This window comes from Amphiprion ocellaris, unplaced genomic scaffold, assembly GCF_022539595.1.
Source record: "Amphiprion ocellaris isolate individual 3 ecotype Okinawa unplaced genomic scaffold, ASM2253959v1 Aocel_unscaffolded314, whole genome shotgun sequence".
Lineage (NCBI taxonomy): Eukaryota > Metazoa > Chordata > Actinopteri > Pomacentridae > Amphiprion > Amphiprion ocellaris.
The window spans coordinates 1-21,814 of record NW_026559494.1 but is presented as its reverse complement, the minus strand read 5'-3'; the positions used below and the strand labels follow the sequence as shown (position 1 = coordinate 21,814).

The 21,814-nt window shown below is 38.5% G+C and overlaps 1 protein-coding gene across 1 annotated transcript; it reads left to right on the top strand.

The window, feature by feature from the left end:
• Positions 1–952: 952 nt before the first annotated feature.
• LOC111562855 (catenin delta-2-like) lies at positions 953–20,273 on the top strand (the record flags this gene model as incomplete). The annotated part of the gene is made up of 7 exons (XM_055008871.1): positions 953–1,094; positions 2,262–2,444; positions 7,366–7,539; positions 11,430–11,580; positions 15,188–15,434; positions 19,655–19,739; positions 19,848–20,273. Coding segments are annotated over 7 exons (1,393 nt in total), but the record flags the coding sequence as incomplete, so codon positions are not given.
• Positions 20,274–21,814: the final 1,541 nt, after the last annotated feature.

Here is a 21,814-nt window from a genome sequence, read left to right as displayed (position 1 = left end):
GCTTTCTTATTTCATTGAAATGACTTATAACAGCCCTTTTGTCTTTACTGATCTCATCCATGCTTGATTTCATTATTGTGCCCATTTTCACATCGCTTTGATTCATGCAGCGAGGTAACTAGTGAAGCATATAGGAAGATGAAAAACCAGGAAAAAATACCATTAGTAGCTACAACATCAGACGTATCTGAATAACTACAGCCAGGCTACTGTTGCACTGGAACCATGGAGCAGAGAGATTTGAGTGTTACAGAATGTAAAATGTCATTTAAACACCAGGAGAAAACGTGAAACTAGTTGGCTTTGTTTGATTACAATTGTCTTAATGTCTCAGGATTAATACGACAGTTGTAGTAGTGATGTTAAACTACAATATGCAAATGAGAAGTGTATTTTTAGGCTGTACTTCTCCTTCATTCAGCTTTTTGTTAAACTTGACACAGTGTTCAAGCTGTAGTAAAAAAAAGAAGCAGCAGTGAAGCCAGCAATAAGTGTAAGTGCCTATCGACATAAGAAATAATAACCCTCATAATAATAAAAAGCCCATTTAGGGCCAATGGAGTATTTAGACATTAGCGCAGTTTACATAAGTAAATTCATAATGACCATGTGTAATATTGCATTTGCTGTTTATTTATATCATAAAATGCAGTAAATGTGTCACGCTGCAGGTATATAACACCACACCCAGTGCCTTTAAATCACTCATTTATTACTCCCTGCCTGGGAAAACAAATGGAGTTCTGGCAGTTTCCTCTGTGACACCGAGGGCACGAGCATCTCCTGGCCACCTTTAATAGTCTGACATTTAACGGATATTACGCCCAGGCTCTCTCCTCTCTGTCATACAGGCTGCCAAACACATGCAGCAGCACATATTCGGCATGCTCATGTGTGGGAAACTCGACGTGGAAAAACTCCTGGTTGATTCAGTGTGCGTAATGATCTGAAGTCGTGTTCTGTTTGTGTCTCCCAGAAACGTGAGTTCTGCAGGCGAGGAAGCTCGGAGGAGGATGAGGGAGTGTGAGGGCCTGACGGACGCTCTGCTCTACGTCATCCAGACCGCTCTGGGGAGCAGCGAGATTGACAGCAAGGTACCACGAGATCACACGAACCTACAGCTAACTGGAAGACCCGCAGATTTTTACAAGCATGCACACAATCACCCAGTGAAACAACACACACCTGCACACAGTGATGGCAGATCGTGCATCCCTCCGTGTGCGTGCCCATGTTTACGTTCACATCACTGTCAAAGAACTCAAATATAGGTGGTTATTTTTGTTTCTAATTTATAATTCACATACATTTGCATGAGTTGTATGCAAATGTGTTTAATCTTCTCCCTCACTGACTGTATGTACACTCTGTATATGCATATTAATTAGTTTGCCTGTGGTTTGAGTGGTAATGCCTTAAGCTGAGAGACCACAGAACACTGTAAAAATGTAAACGCTTGGTAAACAGTGTTTTCAAAATAGATGGATGAATGGATGATAGATAGATAGATAGATAGATAGATAGATAGATAGATAGATAGATAGATAGATAGATAGATAGATAGATAGGTAGGTAGATAGATAGCTGTGTGTGTGTGTGTACAATGTCAAGCTATTGTTAAAGAATATTTAAAGGCAGAATTTCTTACCTATGTAAAATGTATACGTGCCTAAATACTTATTCAACATATCTTGAAACAGACTGCAGTTTATATTGCACTCCTGTCAAAAAAACATAACGTTTAAAGAAAAGAATGATTAAAGTTAATGAGTGAATATGCCAAAACAAGTCCTTGTCTTTCCAATCTTGTCATTTTTTACAGTGTAGCATATATTACTCAACCCAGATGGCCAGTGACACAGAAACATCACGAGCGAGTGTTTCTGTGCTTTTATGTGCCTCTGAGCATCCATGTGTGTTGTGTGTTTGATGGGCGTGAGTGTCTCGCTGCGTCGCCAGTGTGTGTTAGTGTGTGTGCGGCTGTGTTGCGCTCTTCACAAGTAGATGTGAAGTTTTTAATCCGCAAAAATCCTTCACAAGATCAAAGTCTGTGACTGTTGACTGCATAGCCACGCACAACAATAGGATTAGTGTGTCTGTCTGCATTATACACACTGCATTTGTGTGTGTGTGACCGTGCCGGTGTTTATTCACGGTATATGCAGTCAGTGCGTGTGTGTATAGAGTGCGTCCACAGTATGATCGCGTATGGTTTTCTGATTGCCATCTGCTTTTCCTTACTTTCTTTCTTCCTTCTGCAGACTGTAGAGAACTGTGTGTGCATCCTGAGGAACTTGTCGTACCGTCTGGCTGCGGAGACGTCTCACAGCCAGCAGGGGGGGTCGGAGGAGTTGGACGGTTTGCTATGCGACACCGGCGGGAAGGACGCAGAGAGCTCTGGATGTTGGGGCAAGAAGAAGAAGAAAAAGAAGGGACACGACCAGGTGAGAATACAGAAGAGGCTTTTCCACGGTTAATACGATAAGTTTACTTAGTTTCTCGCTTGGGCACAGCGTTCAAAAAGTACTTCAAATCCCTATAATTACCAACATGGTAGATCATTATGGTGCATAAAAGTATAATGGTGGATTTCTCTCTTGCTATCATCTCTGCACAGTATTCTGATGAAGGTCCTTGCAGCTAATGGAGTGTGTTTGGTCGGAGCTGGAGGCTGCTCTGCTCCATTTGCCTGCACAGAAACATTTATTTATTCATAAATATCCCCCAAGTTCCTTCAGACATATTCATGGACCAAGACCTTTATTCCAAAACTCAAAAAGTTGATGTGTTCTACAATGCTTAAGGTGCTAATAAAAACAAGCTGCGAAAGGCAAAAGCAAAGAAAAGTGGATGCAGCTTTGATGTGGGCATTATAAATTCATCTAAGGACAGACAAGTTGAAACTGTTCAACGTGACTGAAAACTTTGCATCCCAACCTCAGTGACCCTACTTTACAAACTAACAGAGACAGCAGGGAAAACAGTGAGTCTGGAGGAATAAAAACAACTTGTAGCTAACTTTTCAGTCTGTATCACACACATGCATTGGTATGCTGTCAGCTCGCTGCACCCAGCGAATGTCTGTGGATTAAGTGTTGCAGTGAAGAAAAACTGGACTGCAAAAGTGTGAGCACAAACAAAGCAACGCAGAAAAGTTTTTCTGTATTCTGTGAGAATGCAACCAAGCTCCCATTTACGTGTGCAGACTGAAAACCTGAAGAAGGAACAGGAAGAGAGTGAAGATGTTTGACGCAGGATTCCCACCTGGTGATGCAGGGAAATAAATCTCCCAGCAAATTAACTGTAGTCCAGTTTACTGTTATACTGAAAATAAATGAGAATTGTTGGACCAACTTAAATTAATAATTCATTTGGAACACACAATTAAAATAAGTTTATCGAGTTAACAAGTAATATTAATGCCACTTCGACTAGATCGACTTAAATTAACAGTTTACTGCAACTTTATTTTGAGGAAAGTTAACTGAACACTGAAAACAAAACAACTTCTCTTTGTTTTTCCTCTCATTGATGGTCAGAATTTGTTTGTTTTTCAAGGTTGTTTTTAGCAGTTGGAAAACAACTGATTTTGTTTTGTCATACATAGCCTATCCCTCCACCTTCTGACAACACTATGCAGCCAAATTTAATTGCTACAAAGCAGTTAATGTCAAAGGTTTACTTCAAATTCACTTTACAATTATATGGAAGCTCAATTCGAAACTCAGATTGAGGCGAGTCAGTGTCTTAGAATGGTTAGAAGGCAAAAAAAAGAAAAATATGTGATAAAAAGAGACAAAATGTTAACAGACAGACTAGACCATAACTACAACAATAAAAACAAATGATAAAAACTGGATAATGTCACGGACTAAATCTGAGGCTAAAATTAACATCTGTTATCGGGTCAAAGTGGGCTTTTCCATCAAAGGCCTGTAACAGATTAGGTTTTAGTATCTCTGGGCTCTGTGGTGTCCTGGTGGCTTTTAATTTGCCATTCGACTCTTGACTTATCTTAAAATCTTCGTCTCCCACTGCTTCTTTATCTCTTCCTCTCCCCCTCCTTTCTTGCGTTCCCTTTCATTTCACAGCAACATTATAGAATTTTAACGAGCACATAAAACTCTTCATTTATTCACCAACGGCATAATGTATGAGGATTTTGTCATGGTTTGTTTAATACTGGTGATCCAATCGATTGGTATTCCCCGACATTAGCCCACACCAGACCTAAAGAGCACCTTCTACTGCATGATTCATCACAGAATATAGAAAGTATCTATACATGTTAAGACCCTCCTTATAATTCTGTCTTTTCATGGTTTCCTGCTACAAGCTTTTGTGTTTCTCCACATGCAGGATTGAGTATCTCAGAGCTCTGTGTTGTTGTTTTCAGTTCAGAAACATTCGCTAAGTTCATCCCTGGTTCACACTATCTCCCATCTCAAATTAATATTTATGAATACACTACAGGTTTCTTTGATATTCATGATGTTTGAGCCTCTGTTGTTTTCCTCGTCGGCTGCTGACATTCACCTCTCACCTGCACTGTTTGGGGTCACGTCTGCAGAATGACGCAGCGATCGACGTGACGCACCGCTACGTGTTTGTAGAAATTGTACCGCAGTTGTGTCATCTGTGGGTTTTTTGATGTGCTCTCCAACGTAATCAACACATGCTACAGGCTTATTACACAGCAGCACCAGGAGATTATAGCTTTACCTACAGATTAAGTCATGTTCGACTCTGCGTGCTTCCTACCTGTGCTCAAACTCAAAAATACCAAACTGATTTAGCATCTCTTCCTGGATTTCCTGGGCCTGTCCATCTGTTGCCATCAGGCAGAGTTTCATCCTCCGTTTAGCTAAAAAAAAGATGAGAGCTCTTTTAGTTGAAGAATTGGCAGAAACCAAACGGCTGCCTTGGAGAAGGCTCTAATCTCTTGTCATGCTAATAAGCAATCAGCATCACATTCGGGATGAGTGGAAGACTTCTTTTACCGCTTCTAGTGGAGCTGCAGGGTTGAAAACCCAACACTTCCGGTGGATTAGGATGGGTGAATAGCTCATTAGCCCTGCTTGCTTTTTTTATGTCCCTGTCATTCCTAGCAAAAGCAGAGAAAGAGGATTTTTTTTTCAAGTGGTAGCGATGAGCCAGGCCTTAACTCCTATTTGCTGAGCTAAACCTCTGCGAACTTTCTGTGTATCCAGGCAGAACCGAGGAGGTGAGGGATCTTTAAACTAACTCTGAGATCAGATTGTAAAGGGACGAATCATAACCTCTCCAAACAATAATGTGTAACCCCCCACTCGTTCCTTTCTAGCTCTCTGTCTCCACTCCAGTGCAGCTGTGGGCGATTACCATGAAGTAGCGATTGGGGAGCTTGTTGGAGAGGGCAAAACTCCATCAACGGTGGGGTAATTAGAGACGAGGAGAGAGAGGACAGGACAGGAGGAAAGGGTACATTGGTGGACGGAACATATAGTTGTCTAAAAAATACAAAAGGAAGCGAGAGAAAATGGGGGGGAAAGAAGAAGTAGTGCAATAATAAAGTCAAAAGCACACAGACAAGCAAAGGAAAACAACATTTTTTGTTTTGTCAGTGCAGTTTGTTGGCAATATTACACAGCCTAACAGATGTCATCTCACATTATGTCGTTACACATGGAAGGAGGAAGAGAGGATGATATTTTTTTCTACAAAATGGTGGCAAGTATGACGCATACATGAACAATATACAGCACACAAAACAAACTGTACAGGACAAACAGCAGAGCTGCAGCTACAAACTATTTTCACTGTCAGTTAATATGTTTATGATATTCTCAGTTAGTTTGTTCAGTCTTTAAATGTCAGAAAATGGTGATAAATATTGATAAATGTTTCTCAAAGTATAAGATGAGATGTTTTTTAGTCCACAACACAAAGATAATCAGTTTACTGTCACAGAAGAGGAAATAAAATGCTAGAATCAGAAAATTAGGACTTTTATACTTAAAAATTGATTCAAACCAATAAATGTATTTTCAAAATTGTTGGTGATTAAATTATAAGACAGTGGCGAAAATCAAAATCAGCCGTCTCATTTCTATCTTGTGATAATTGATTCTTTTTCTGCTAGCAGATTTTATCAGCTGTAGCTAGTTAGCAGATCAAGCTAACATTACCATCATGAACTAGTTAAAAAATCTTTCTTAAATGTTCTTAAATGTGCACTTACATGATACATGGCTTAAAGATTGATGCTAAAGCTGTATATCCCAGACAAAAAGGCAACATCCTCACTCATTGATGATCCATTTTCTGTAGGATATGTGGAGTTGCCTAATGACAGTATTATAAGTAATGACAAGAAAATATACTTGACTTACATACTTGGACAAGCAAAACAGAGGTTAGCTTAATGTTTTGTTGCTCATGCTTGCAAACAACATCATTTGTATTACAGAAAATGTTTTAAATTGATAATTATGTAATACAATATGGTAAATATCCACCAAAATCGTTCAATAAAATATAATCAGTGATCAGTGATTTACCATTATGCATTACTTAAAGCTATAGTAGGCAGATTTGAAAAAAAAAAGCAACAAAAAATGCCAGACAGATGCCACCTGAAAGCACATGCTTTAAAGATATTCAAGCCAAAAGTCAACATTCACTTGTGCCACGTCATTCTGCTAACTTCACCGCTACTGATCCAACTTGAGCTGATCAGTTAGAAGCTCAGTGATTGGCTGTCGTGGTCTAAAGTTCCTAAAGCCTGAAATCTGAGTGGTGAGGAGGTACAGAAGTCTGGTTTACTCTCAGATCAAGTAACAATATGCTGAAAAGTAAGTGTGAAGTTTTGCCCAGTGATGCTAAATAAAACAGCCAGCTGTGGCTTTAAAACTAAAACTTCAAAAACTTAATTTAGGCTTGATCAGACTCATCTGTAACACAGATAATCGTTATGTCAGCTAGTTCTGCAGGGTTCTGTGTATCTGCAAAAGTTAGTTAAGTGTATATAAAAAATACAAAATTTAGACTATATAAGCTATTGTTAGTTGGTGAAGTTTATTGCAGTGTCGTCTCCTGCACACAAGAGTCAACACTGTCACACTCATTGATGTACAGTACGTGTCCATGCGTGTGTGTGTGTGAGAATAAATGTCAAGTTTCAATTACAGAGGCGAGAGAAAAACAAAATGGTCAAACAGATGAATGCCACCTTATTTATGCGCTGCTTATGAATAGTAAATCTTCTCTCTATCCTTTCCCGTTTTTGCCTGCGGGGACCGATCTGGCGCTCCACCACTGTCGAGTCTCGCCTCACACAGAATTCAAAATGCTCTTCTTTTCTGAATTATATCTCATCTTCCGCAGTGGGACGGCGTCGGCCCATTTCCAGACTTGGCGGAGCCCCCGAAAGGCATCCAGATGTTATGGCACCCCACCATCGTCAAGCCCTACCTCACCCTGCTGTCTGAGTGCTCCAACCCAGACACCCTGGAGGGAGCAGCTGGGGCTCTGCAGAACCTGGCTGCTGGCAGCTGGAAGGTTAGAGCTCAGTGCAGTGGCTGTGTCACTGTGATACTAAAGGGCATCTGCGAGAGGGGGTTGAAATTCCAGTAGGTGCCAGAAAGTGCTCTGAAAGTGATAATAAATCTCAGCATTATGCAAAATAACAAGCCTCACCGCCCCAGATATTCTCCTCATTTCATGCTGAAGAAAAGCAAACCTCACCTCCTGGACCTTTACAGTCTCCTCATGCGCAAGTGTAACAGTTTGGTGCACATCTTCCTGAAAAATGACATTACTATCTAAAGACAATAACGGCTGCTTTTTAATATAAAATTCGTATTTTTTACATTTATTTTTAACTCAACTTAGAAATGCTGGTAATGTGACTAAAAGAATCCTTATAAGGTCCACCTGCTAAGATTATCTGAGTCACATTTCTTGACTTCTTTGACATTTTTGACCTAAAGAAAAAGCAAATATTGGAGAAAAATGGTACGAATGTGGACCTTGTGCGAGAAGTTCAAGTTCAAGAATGAACTTTTATGCTCAATATCTGTCAAACTAATGCATCCAGAAGTAGTTTTAATGATGACAGTGGTCAGTATGTTCACTGCTTTGTTTCTTTAACCATTAGTTAGACTGACATGTCAAGATGTTCATGGTTTCCAGAGGAAATCCTAATGATTTGCTGATTTTTCTTCCACTACTACTGACAGATCAGATTATGTAAATTTCTAGATTTGCAAAAAATATCATGACAAATAACTGCATTGTTATTATTATTATTATTATTATTATTATTATTATTATTATTATTATTATTATTATTATTATTATTATTATTATTATTATTATTATTATTATTATTATCATAGTATTAATAATAACTATATTTACACAGCACCTTTCTAAAACAAAGTGTCAATGTGTTGCACAAAGCAGACATCAAAATACAAGGTCTAAAATGAACAAAACACCAAAAGATATATATATATATATTTTTATATACAGCGTAAAGGCAAGGCCAGGCAAGTTTATTTATATGGTGCAATTCGTGTACAAAGCAACTCATAGTGCTTTAAATAACAAAGAAGATTTACAGGGTAGACATTAAAAGCATGCATTAAAATCATAGAAATCAAACATAATTTAAGCAATAAAATCAATATGAAATGTTATGATTGTAAAAACAAAGAAATTAAAACTTAAAAGCGATAAAATAAAGTCACTTTAAAAGTTACAGTGATGTGCTGGTATTAAGACGGTCAATCTAAGGCAACAGTAAATAAACAAGTTTTTAACCTTATTTAAAGGAGCTGAGAGTTTCAACAGACCTGCAGTTTTCTGGGAGTTTGTTTCAGATGTGTGAAGCATAGAAACTGAAAGGTGCTTCTCCATTTTTGGTTCTGACTCTGGGGACCGAGAGCAGACCTGCACCAGAGGACCTCAGCGATCTGGATGGTTCATATGGTAAAAGGAGGTCACTGATAGACTTAGGTCCTAAACCATTCAGAGTTTTTTAAGCTAACAGAAATATTTTAAAGTCTATCCTCTGAGAGACCGGAAGCCAGTGCAAAGACCTCAAAACTGGAGTGATGTGATGGACGTTTTTAGTCTTGGTGAGGACTTTACCAGCAGCGTTCTGGATCAGCTGCAGTTGTTTTACGGACTTTTAGTCAGACCTGTAAAGACACTGGTACAGTAATCCTGCTGAGACATAAGTCCTTTAATCCTGGAAATATTCCTCAGGTGATAGTAAGCTGACTTAGTAATGGTTTTTAATGTGGTTTTGAAAGGTCTACAACTACTCTCAGATTTCTGGCCTGATCTGTGTCTTTTAATTCTAATGACTGGACCTGTTTGCTGACATTTAATCATTCCTCTTTTGGTCCAAAGACAACTACGTCAGTTTTGTGCATGTTTAACTGAAGAAAATTTAAAGAGTTGAAAAAATAACAAATCAAGTGGACCAACATAGTGGAATAGATGAAAAACGGAGTAAAACAACCGCAATAAAAACAATTCAGAGAAGGCCTGATCATAGGAGAAAGTTCCCAGTAAGGACAACACTGATTTTGCCAGTTTGAATCTCAAATAACACCCAGGGTCAGAAGGAGTTAAAAGAACACAAATGCAAGTTTGTGATTTTCAGTGTAATGCTTTAAAAACAATCAACAAAATCTTAAAGTCAATTCTAAGACTAACTATCGACCAGTGAAATCCAGCAAGAGCTGGAGCGAAATCATTATTTCTAGTGAAGGAGTTAAAAGAAAAAGATTAATTTAAGCCTAGGAATTTTTCCCTCATTGAAACCAGATTAAAATGCGTTAAAGGAATCAAATCTTGAAGAAATTTGAAAAAGAATAAAAGCATCTGAACTAGGGCTGCAACAACGAATTGATAAAATCGATAATAATCGATTATTAAAAGCGTTTGCAATGAATTTCATTATCGATTCGTTGTGTCGCGCGATTCGTGCGTCACTCGCCATGCCGCGGAGCGTCTACTTCACCTGCAGAGCTTTGTCAATGCTGGCTGACTGAAATAAAGTTTTTTTTTTTTTTTTTTAAATAACTCCACCTGTAGAGCGAGTTGAACAGAGCGAGGTGGCGGCAAAGCGAAAGTAAATTCAGAGTAATTTCAACCAAACATGACCGACACGGAGAAAACAGTCAGACCGAAATCCTCAAAAGTGTGGCAGCATTTCACGCTTCACAAAACAAAAAACACGCGTAACATGCAAGCTTTACAAAAGTGATATGATGTACGGGAGCACCACGATGATGATGCAGCACCTGAAACGGAAACACGTTGGAGTCTCCGATGAGGATGAAGGAGCTCAACAGCAGGTAAGTCACTACATTATCCTACGTTTGTTCTGTTTTACAGTGAGGAAACGTAACGTTAGTCTCTCTGGTAGCTCTCCTGATGCTAGCGTTTGTTTGTTAGCTGATTAATGACAGTGACAGGACACGTGTGTGTGTGCGCGCGCGCGCGTGTGAAACTTTTTATTTCACTTTAATCAGCTTAAGCAGGGTTTGAATATGCTTTATAAATAAATGTAACTTGCCCACAATGGTGATAGTAATTTAAAGATTAAGCCTCAAGTTTTAATTTTCTCACAAAGTCTGAGTGAAGACACTGGTCTGTGTTGGAGTGAGGCAGGATGAACTGCATTTAGACCGGAGTTAAAGTAACTTATTTAGTATTTTTTTATGGTGCTTGTTCTATCTATCTATCTATCTATCTATCTATCTATCTATCTATCTATCTATCTATCTATCTATCTATCTATACGTGTGTGTGTGTGTGTGTGTGTGTGTGTGTGTGTGTGTGCATGCGTACTTTGTGTTTTGCTCTTTGGACTACTTACATGCCTTAGCCTAATACTGCAAATAAAACAAGATAATTACTGAGTTGTTGTAAATTGTGCTGTAATACATACTCATACTATCTTTATCATTTCATGAACAGCAAACAATGACAGGCTTCATGATGAGCAAAACATCATGTCCACCACAGCAAGCATCTGTCCTGACTGAGAGCATCGTCAACATGATGGTCACTGACATGAGGCCTGTGTCGACGGTTGAAGACGAAGGCTTCGCTACAATGATCTTATTTGCTCTGTCAGTCCAAATCTTCTCTTTCTGAATAAAGCAGCAGAAATTAAAAATGTGTTGTTTTTTTTATCCGATTCATCGATTAATCGAAAAAATAATCGGCCGATTAATTGATTATTAAAATAATCGTTAGTTGCAGCCCTAATCTGAACTTAGAGATCAGACTGTGCAACCTTTGTTACCTGAGCTTTAAAAAAAGGACTTCAATTGAAAACCACTGAGATTTTGGGCCTCTTAAGAGAATGAATCAGAATATAGCAACAAATATATGGTAACGAATCTCTGTCCACCTCTCCTTCCCAGTGGTCCGTCTATATCCGGGCTGCAGTGCGTAAAGAGAAGGGTCTCCCCATCCTGGTGGAGCTGCTGAGGATAGACAACGACCGGGTGGTTTGTGCCGTGGCTACTGCCCTCAGAAACATGGCTCTGGACATCAGGAACAAGGAGCTCATTGGTGAGTAGTTCACTCATATGAACCCACGGTGTGGAAGGGGCTGACACCTTTACAACACAATATTTAAATACACAAATGAAAAGGAAAAACAAAGCAGCCTGCCAGTGGGGAAGAATATCATTTTCAAAGCAGATCAACACTGTTTCTTTGAGTGTCATTTTTTTGACACTAGTGGAGTAATGCACTTAATTCTGCCTTAATTAGAGATAATTGCACTGAAAACAAGAGCAGCTATCTTGACCTACTTGCAGAATTACTCAGTCGCTATAATACATAGTATGATACTTACTCGAGTAGACGTCTAACTGTTTGAGACAGACTGACAACTGAGCTGTTTAAATGTCACTTGTGTAGAGGATTATTGCTGGTAGCCATGTTGGTGTGTCTGTGAATCTGGCTGTAATTTTAAAAAGAGGAAGTTAAATGCCTTTATAATTACATTTGTGTGTATTTATGCATATGGATACGCATGGATATGGAGGTCGTTTGTTTCTTTAAGCAGACTAAAGTGTCACTCTGACTGATCGTTTGACGCTAAATTTTCCTCTGGAGATCGAGTGATGTCTGTAATAAACTCTGCTTTTCCGCTGGTCCCCATAGCAACAACAACATGCCTCCTTCCACTTACTGTCTGATGCTTGAGGCTTTGAGCTAAACTGTGATGTTTTACTCTGTGCATCCATGTGTGCAGCATATGTAGGCTGGAATGTCAAGTTTTTTTTTTGTTTTTTTTTTTATTATCATGCTGCCAAGGGGCAATGCAATTATATTTTGATAGGACATATTGTCCTGCCCTCAGCTGTGTTGTGTTAACATGATGAAATTGTGTTCGAGACACATTTTATTGTGTAGTTGAGTCTCCTGAGCTGTCAGCAGCACACACTGAGAGTCTTAGCCCAACAATGCTTTACTGAGATCTTTACATTTAGTATTCGTATAATTGTCGTAATGTGAATTATTAGTGTTTGTGTGTAAAAGCATATAAAAATCAAAATTAATAATAGCTAAAAGAAAAAAAAAAAATTCAAGTCAATCTGCCAGTATGGGTGCCAAAAAAAATACACAAAAAACTGTAAAATACTATAGCATTCAAAAACTATAAAAATAGTCAAAATAATCACAACATGTAAATTAATACTATATAGTTATTATCTGTAATTTAACAAAACAGGGAATTTTTTAAAATAAGAGTTAAAAAAAGAGAAAATAATTTTTTTTGTGAAACGTTGTAAAAATGCAAATTATTCAAATAAACATCATATGTAGTTTTGGCCTGTTTTGAAAAAAAAAAAGTTGATTTTTTCCAGTCCTTAATATGCATAAAATATGTAAAATAATTTTTTTGTGAAATGTTGTAAAAAAATAGTTTTTTTTCTTTATTGTAAAAATACAGATTATTCAATTGGACATCATATATAGCTTTGGCCTGTTTTTTAGGGGTATACTTGATAATGATTTTGGTGAAATCAATATTTCACCAAAATATTGGTGAAATATTGATTTCACCAATATTTCACCAATATTATTTTCTAGAACTTAAAAAACAGTAAAAAAAAAAATCTGTAAAATATGAGTAAATTGTTCAATTTATTACAGTCAAAAAGAGACAAAATAAATACGTAAATAAATTAATAAAGATTTCCAGTGAATCATCTCTCTGTGCAGCACATCGGTGTCATGCTCTCAAATCTCAATATCCCCTTCCAATAAAAATACATTCAAAGTGAATTTTGTAGATACTGCAAATGTTCAGCAATAACCAAAATAAGCTGTTTATATGGTTCAGCTCTGTTTGATGACTCAGTGGAATAAGCCAGTTTATATGGGAATTACTTTGGTTATGTGAAGATGATGGTGTTTTTTCTCTTGCTAAAGCAGCAAAAGTAATTAGAAAAAAAAAACACAGTATATAGTTTTGATTCTTCGGATGTTACTGTGCATTGCTCTCAAATGTATCCGTGTCTCGCAGCACGGTCATCCAACAGTTACAGTCAAACAAGTGGGCAGTTATGCTGCAATCACACTAACAACACGCCTCTAACAACAGAGTGTTATTCTTATATTTTATACTTTCTTCTATTGTGTTATTATTAACACCAGCAGGATTTTCACCACATAAAACACATGTATGGTGGATGCAACCTATCAGTGAGTCATGATGCGCCTCCACCGGCTCTCCGGGGCAATGACCCAATCAGAATGAGGGGCAGAGGGCAGACCAGACAAGATTTCCTGACAGCAGCATTGAGGTGTCATGGGAAATGTAGTCAGAGTGTGAGATCACGTGGCCATGTCTCCATCAGTGTCTGCCAGCCACCCAGCCAGGGCGTATTTCTACCTCCCAAGTAGTCAGCTTTAGCTTTCAAAGGCCTTTTTTTTTTCTGTGGGAAAATAATATTTTATAAATTTAGATCTTATTAAATCTCTCCTTGGTGAGATTAATTATAAAAAAGAACAAATGTTGCATCAAAAGTTGGCTTTGATGTGCGCCAAAGGCAGTAAATTTGGCCCATTGGGCCACAAGCTTTATAGTCCTCATCAAAATCAATTAGCCAGTATGATAAATATGTAAATTTAAAGGGATAAAAATAGATGTGGGTATTTAGGTATTTGGAATTGAAATATGTGTGAGTTTTTTTTTTGTCAAGCTTACAGCTGTTTCAACATCTATGTCTTGGTGTCAACCAGGATCATAGTAAAGTCAAATGTGTGATACAAAGTGTCTAAATCCTATGAAACATATATTTCAACTTTAGAAGCACATACTGCTAACTTTTCTACTAATTAGTGAAGTTGGTAGAAAATATTCATTAATAAGAACTTTCTTTGCCACATTCTGCTGCAATTTATCTGGAATTTGAAAGATCCCTATGTAAAGATGTCCAGCTTCAAATAATAAGCAGTGTATGATATGGTTTTACTTAGTTAAAGCCAAAAGTTCCTTCTTGTTTTTCTGAAACTATTCTGTTCCAGAGATTAAATATGCAGAATCTGTGAATATTTTTAAACAATTTATCTGAAAAGTTTAACTTCTGATTACATTGTGTCTCCAACTATTAATCATTTTAAAGTCTATTCTCAGTAAATGTGCACTGGAAGTTTCAAGTTTCCATATGACTGGAATCCAGTAGAAGGTCACAAATTATCTGAGTTGAGGGAGACCTAAAGAACTTAGTGCATTTAAATTTCCACACACCAACGTACAAGTCAATATAAACACATTTCTACAAAGATATTCCCCATTTTAATAAATTGGCAACCACACAAACTGATCTATACCTCCAGACACCCCAGACCCTCTTAACACATCTGAGTTCCCAAACCAGGAACCTTGGATCCAGGAGCAAATTAAGGGCAAGAAACACTTAGCAAAGAAATAGCATGTGAATTGGCAGGTATGGTTGCATGACATGACAAAGCTGGTCTGTAAAAAAAAAAAACGACTTTTAAGTTGTATCCAGAAGCATGTAAAGTTGTACCTACCTCAAAATACAGTCTAATTATCACAACAAACGCTCAAATTGTTTTTTTCTCCTTTCCACACGCCATCTACATTTTTCCACCCCACCTCCACATTCCCCATCACTCTCACCCACGATGCCCACAGGTAAATACGCCATGAGGGACCTGGTGCACCGTTTGCCCGGAGGCAGCAACAACAACAACAGCAGTGGTGGCGGGGGAGGCGCCAACAGCAGCGGGCTGGTGGGGAAGACCATGTCGGACGACACCATCACGGCTATCTGCTGCGCGCTGCACGAGGTCATCACCAAGAACATGGAGAACACCAAAGCCCTGAGGGACGCCGGCGGCATCGAGAAGCTCATCGGCATCGCCCGCAGCAAGGGAGACAAGTAAGCCGAATGGGGAGATGTTGTCAGGTCGGGGAAGGGGGGTAAACAAAGATGAGGGTGAGGAGGTAGACGCAGGTTGAAAGTTTCTCAAAAGGTGAAAGTCAGAAGCTTTTTTTTCTGGTTCCCTTTTATCTTCCACTGGTTCTCCAGAGAGGTGTGTCTTTTTACCACTTTTATCTGTCTTAAAAATAAATGTCAATGTCAGTGTCGTTATGAGGGCAAAAAAATCATGGAGCTCATGAAGGATTCCGTCATGTTTTCTCTGCTCAGTAAAGATGAAGGTAGCCATGCTCCAGTGGTGCACAAATTTACTGATTGATCCAAACAATCCTTCTTGGACAAAATAAATGACTTCATTAGGAAGACTCCACTCATTTTTGCTTCTAAGGATAGATCGATTGGTTGATTATCGTGGCAGATATTTGGCATTCTCTCAATTGTCGGTATCTGTATTTTTATTGACCGATTACTGATAAATTAAATGAATTTCCCTCCGGATTAGTAAAGCATCTATCTACCTGTCTGTCTGTCTGTCTGTCTGTCTGTCTGTCTGTCTGTCTGTCTGTCTGTCTATCTATCTATCTATCTATCTATCTATGTGTGCTACTTCAAGTCAAATCAACTGTATTTATATAGCACATTTAAAAAAACAGATTTACAGTTCAAAATGGAAAACAAGACATAATACCAATAATCAGCATCGGTTTCGGCCCTAAAAAAACATATTAGTCGATCCTTACTTCCTGCTATGATTCATGGCCAGGTTGTTTAACAGTACAATTATCTGGGGACAATAGTTAAACCAAATACTAAAGTAATTTCTGCAAAGGTTCATCACTGCTTGTGTTATTATCTGAAGCTCAGATGTGTTAATCTCGACACCACTTCAGTGTTTTATTCTTTTATTCTCGTCTTGTCGAGACGATTCTGTCCTTCTCTTTCATTTGCTGGGTTGGACAACTTACCTTGAAAAGCAGGAAGAGGTGAGAAGTAAGTGTTAGAACGTGCAGCCAAACTGCAGGCACAAATCTAAATGACCTCTTCCATCTGCACAAAGTCAGAGCCACAGAGAAGCCCCAGTCAATCCTCGCTGACCCCTCGTCACCTCCTGTTCACTGAGTTCAGATTGCTCCCATCTGGTCGCAGATATAATCTGCCAAGATGCAGGACCAATAGATTTAAGAGCCTGTTTGTCCCTCGTACTGCTGGCCTTTTGAATAACATGATGCAATTTCGTGTTTCTTTGTTCAAATTGTTTGTTGAAGATGATTTTATTTACTGCTGGCTGCGCAACAATTCACCCTTTGGGGATAATAAAGCCCAACATCATGGGGCAGTGTTGTAAGCAAGCGTCAGCACTTTTTTACTTTAAGAAAAGCTCCAAAAATTGCATTTAAACAGCAATAGAAAATGTTCTGTAGTGACACTGGACAATCGATATGTGAAATGTGACTACGATACCCATGAGAACACGAGGTAGGAAGCACAGGTGCGTTGTAATCAAAAACAAAACTAAGAAATGGTCCAGAATCATAAACAGGATTTGGTCACTTGAAATTTAAACTCGTTAAACGAATGCAGAACTCTTCGCTGTGAAAGATAACGAATCACGCAGCACCTCTGCACCTCAATATCACATCACAGAACGCACAGCTGGACTGGAACTAATGTGCATTTAAATACGCACACCTCCAAATGTTGATTGTGGAACGTCCACCTCTGCATATCAGTGCTAATCAGGCAGCCTGCTGTTCGGATACAGGCGGTTATTTGTTCATTAGCAAAGCACAGAACAAACAGGTGGAGTGGGGTGCGTATAAGCATGAAGATAAAGAGGCTGATTGTTTAAGCAGGTCAAGAGGGGGGATGTAGACAAATTCATCAGTCCGGCGGGCTGGAAAAGAAAAACACTAGAATATGGATGCAGTGGGTGAGACACGGGGGTGAGGCAGGGAGTGAAGGTTTAGAGATGCTGTGTGCTTGTTTTAGAGCTGTGAGTCACCAGTCAGAGCAGTCAACAGAAAATAAGATCCAAACTGAAGTTAGCTCCCAGTGCGCTCTCTGCACAGACTGTTTACCTGCACACCTCCATTTTTTAACATCAGGGTTGTTGACTGTAGAGATGGAGTGAAAACACAAGGCCGCAAATTAACACATCTTACTGTGCTTGGAGTAATTAAATGGATCCATGTTTTTGTGGAGTTTACAGTGAAACCAATACAATACATTAATTTTGAATTTATTTCATATATGTGGCACAACAAAAGGCGACAATATCAAACAGAATTTCAACTACCTCAGCAGCAAACTAGCATAAGATGGCAGATCAGACCAGGAGATCAAGAGACGTATTGCCATTGCCAAAGATGATTTTAACAGAAGAAGACCATCTTCATGAATACACACATCAGTATGCCAACAATACTAAGAATCCTCAGATGCTACATCTGGTCAATCATGCTATACGGATGTGAAACGTGGACAACATCAAACAATATGCAGAAGAGACTCCAGGCAACAGAAGTGTGCTTCCTACGAAGAATGCCAAAGATGTTGTGGGTAGAAAGAGGAACCAATGAAGAGGTGCTTATGAGAGCAAATGCGAAAAGAACAATGCTGGCAACCATCAAATCAAGAAAAATTTATTTCCTAGGACATCTGATGAGGAGGAATAGTATGGAGAATCTTGCAATAACAGGGAAAATAGAAGGGAAGAAAGCAAAAAGATGCAAGAGAATGGCATATGTTGACAACATCAAAGATTGGACAAATACATCGAATGCCAACACTTTACTACATGCAACGTATGACAGAGAAAAGTGGAAAGGCATGGTCGTCAACACGATTACGCAAGACACCTAAGAAGAAGAAGAAGAATGTGTGGAGGAAGAATTACTGACATCTTCCAAGTTTGTTGACTTTAGAAGCACCTTTGCTGTGATTTTGTGATCAGACTTAGCTACTGCCTTATTTAATGATGTGGAATAACTACCTGAAGTACAGACATACTCTTTATTTACACATAACTAGAGAAAAAAGTAGATTTAGTTATCTTGACCAGGTGAAAGCACAGTTATTTTGTGAATTTCCTGGGTTAAGTATCAGTACAGTTTATCATATCGTATCTTTTCGTATCTTTAGCTAAATCTAGTCTTGACTCTGTCTCCAGCTCATTCTAACCCTCTAACCATCACTGGGTTAACCCTTTGATGCACAACATGGGTCAAAAGTGAACCATATTCAATGGAAAATGGGTATCTCAAAAGCAGACATTTACTTTGTAATCACAGTATGTATATTACCTGTAGTACATTTAGTGTTGTCTTTGGAGACATTATTTTCTTATTGTTGAGCCACTATGCAGGAAAAACTGTTTGTAAGATTTCAACAAATAAAATGCCTCCAAACTGTGTTTTTCAGAAACACTTTTCAGACACAAGAAAACGCAAGAAAAGTGTTGAGGAGTTAAGTAGCTCTGTTTTTTCTGCAAATTTAAAAAGTGTTTTCACTGAAATTACTAAAACAGATGTCGAGATCAGATCTTCATTTTTCATTTTTTAAGTAGTTTCTGTGTTTTGCCTTTGTAGAACAATATTGAAGATGCCAGCTTCGGATTTTACTTCTATTTTTCAAAGCTGCATTCATTTTCTCTATGAATAATTATAGGCTGAGATTAATTAGTCATCAGTTTGTCATTAGATTTGTTTGTAGAGAAACTCTGGTTATAAATTCTCATTTTTCTTGTTCTTCAAGAAACATTTTTCACAGGTCCTCTGCTTTGCATCACTGCAAAGGCCTCGGTCCGCTGTCACCAATAAAAAACAATAACATTTACCAAAAATGTCTTGAAGAAATAAAGTTATTTTCCTTGGCACTGATAAGGCCATATGAGCCAATTAAAGCCCCAGCCATTAGTCAGCTGAGTCAAACCCTGGAGGAAGCAGATTGAAATATTGGCCAATCAATCAATCAGAAAAACAATTATGCAGTTTGGTCTCAGAACAATTTAAGAGGCACGTTTGAGCAGATAGAGATGACATTTCCATTGTGCGTCTCCGGTTGTCTTTGGAAGCTTTACATGCTGGTTTATCGTCTCCGCTTTGTGTCTGATTCTTCTTATTCTGCTCAGTGATGTTTTCAGAGCGTCTACATGCATAAAGCAAAGCAAATGACAGTCAAGCTTTACACTGTGTGTTTCTTCCTCTCTGCTGAATTCCTAGACATAGTCCTAAAGTGGTGAAAGCAGCGTCTCAAGTCCTGAACAGCATGTGGCAATACAGAGACCTACGCAGCCTCTACAAAAAGGTAAAAATTGTATTCTCGGGGTGTATAAACCCTGGAAACTGAGTAATTACAGATAATGCCATTACAAGGCAAGTATTTCTCATCTTTTCTCCTCCTCGTCTCCCTCAGGACGGTTATTCTCAATACCATTTTGTCAGCTCCTCCTCCACGATAGAGAGAGACAGACAGCGACCTTATTCTTCCTCTCGCACTCCGTCCATCTCTCCCGTACGAACCTCGCCTAACAATCGATCAGGTGAGTCCACACCTCCCCCTCTGCTGTCTTCCCTTTCGTCCTCCATCACTCTTTCCACCACCAGAGTCCAGTCAAACAAACAGCACTCCAACATAGCTCAAGTCAGCTTTAACCTTCACACAACGGCGACCACTGACGAATTATTCCGCTGTCAGGCAAAATCCTGCCGCTGTGCCGCCTTAAAAAAGTTCTCCGCCCTTGCATTAGTGAAGTTGGGGGTTGACGAAAATGAGCTTTCCAAGGCCTTGGTGTTTTCTGAGGTGCTGGTGACTTTTTACTGGTGATATTTGCCATCTTTGAACACTTTAGTTGTAGACGGGGTTCTGACAATAATGACGTCCAGTGAAGCCAAAGAGAACAATGATTATCGACACATTTTCATACAGGTGTATGTGTTACCTCAGCTCAGGCGATTCCTGCAAACATTAACTAAAGCCCTTTTCGCACACAGAAGACTCAGCAGTTTTGGTTGTTTTTTGTCTGTCTCACACAGGTCTACGTTATTTCAAACACTGTATTCAGACATGACAGAATTGTTGCTGTTGACGCCTAATTTAATTACCACCATAAGCGCGACAGATGTTCACCCCTGCTTCTTACAGTTTCTATCCCCCTGATGAATCAGATTTATCACACAATAGAGACTTTCTGCTTTATGAAAACACACAAGCTTTAAATTAAAGGTGTTGAATGAAGTTTGTAGTTGGACATACAGTCATATTTTCATTCCATGTGGGGAATCCAATGAAAATATAAAATAAGAACACTGCTTAGGGCAAGTATCTGAGGCTGTAGCAGTTGGGCGATGTTTGTATTTAATCCTATCAACTGTGATTTAATTGGATGGAATTAAAAGCCAATTCTATTAGTGTTGGACTTGGGTTTGAGCAGGATACATTATACTAACACAAGTTAGTATAATGTAAAGAACCTATGAGTTTACCTTACTGAGCTAATAATTCCACTGCTTGTCTTCCACCAGGTGCCAGACATTTTTTGTTTTCATTCAAAAGGGAGGTTTAGCAAAGTTACACTTCAACCACATATGTTTAGTTCTCCAAACACTAGCTATTATTGTGACATACTCAAATCACAGTGGGTGGGATAAACCTTATTGTTGCCATGCATACATCTTTTTTACAAAATCCAGCGAATTTCGCTGGATTTTGGTTGATTTTTTTGTGTGAATGTTCTTAAAGAAAATATTACAAGTTTTACTGATATATATGTAATCACTTTAGATATTTTTAGGATTTGTTTGAAAGATTTTTACAAATTTTTTTGAAAATATTTACAACAATTTCTTGCCAAATTTGAGGGATTTTTTTAAAATAAAAGTTTTAAGGGAAACTTTTAAGGAATTATTAGAATTTTCTTCCTAAAGGTTTTGCAAATTTTCTGAAATTTGGGGAATTTTTTTCCTGAATTTTTGGATTTTTTTCAGACAATGAAACAATATTTTTTGGTGCCTGTAAATGAAGACAACAGGAGGGTTAAAAACCATCACCTGAAATGGACTTATGAGTCTGTCAGCTGACAAACTGGCAAGATGATAAACACTGCAATTTGGAAGCTAATTTCTCATTTCTTTTTTGTTATTTTGTTTTGTTTCTCATTTTAAAAGTGTGCGAGCAGTCACAGATGGTCAATGGAGCCATTTGTTAAGCTTCTCTGCATTTTCACACACAGAAGAAAGCGTTCGTTCGCTTGTAAAAGGCCTCGGAAACTAAAGTGTTTCAAACAGGTTACAGCAGCAATCTGACAGATTATGATTTGCTGTTTAGGTGGCGATAATCCAATAGACTGGTGGTATGAGCGCAGCGTTAATGAGCGTATGGAT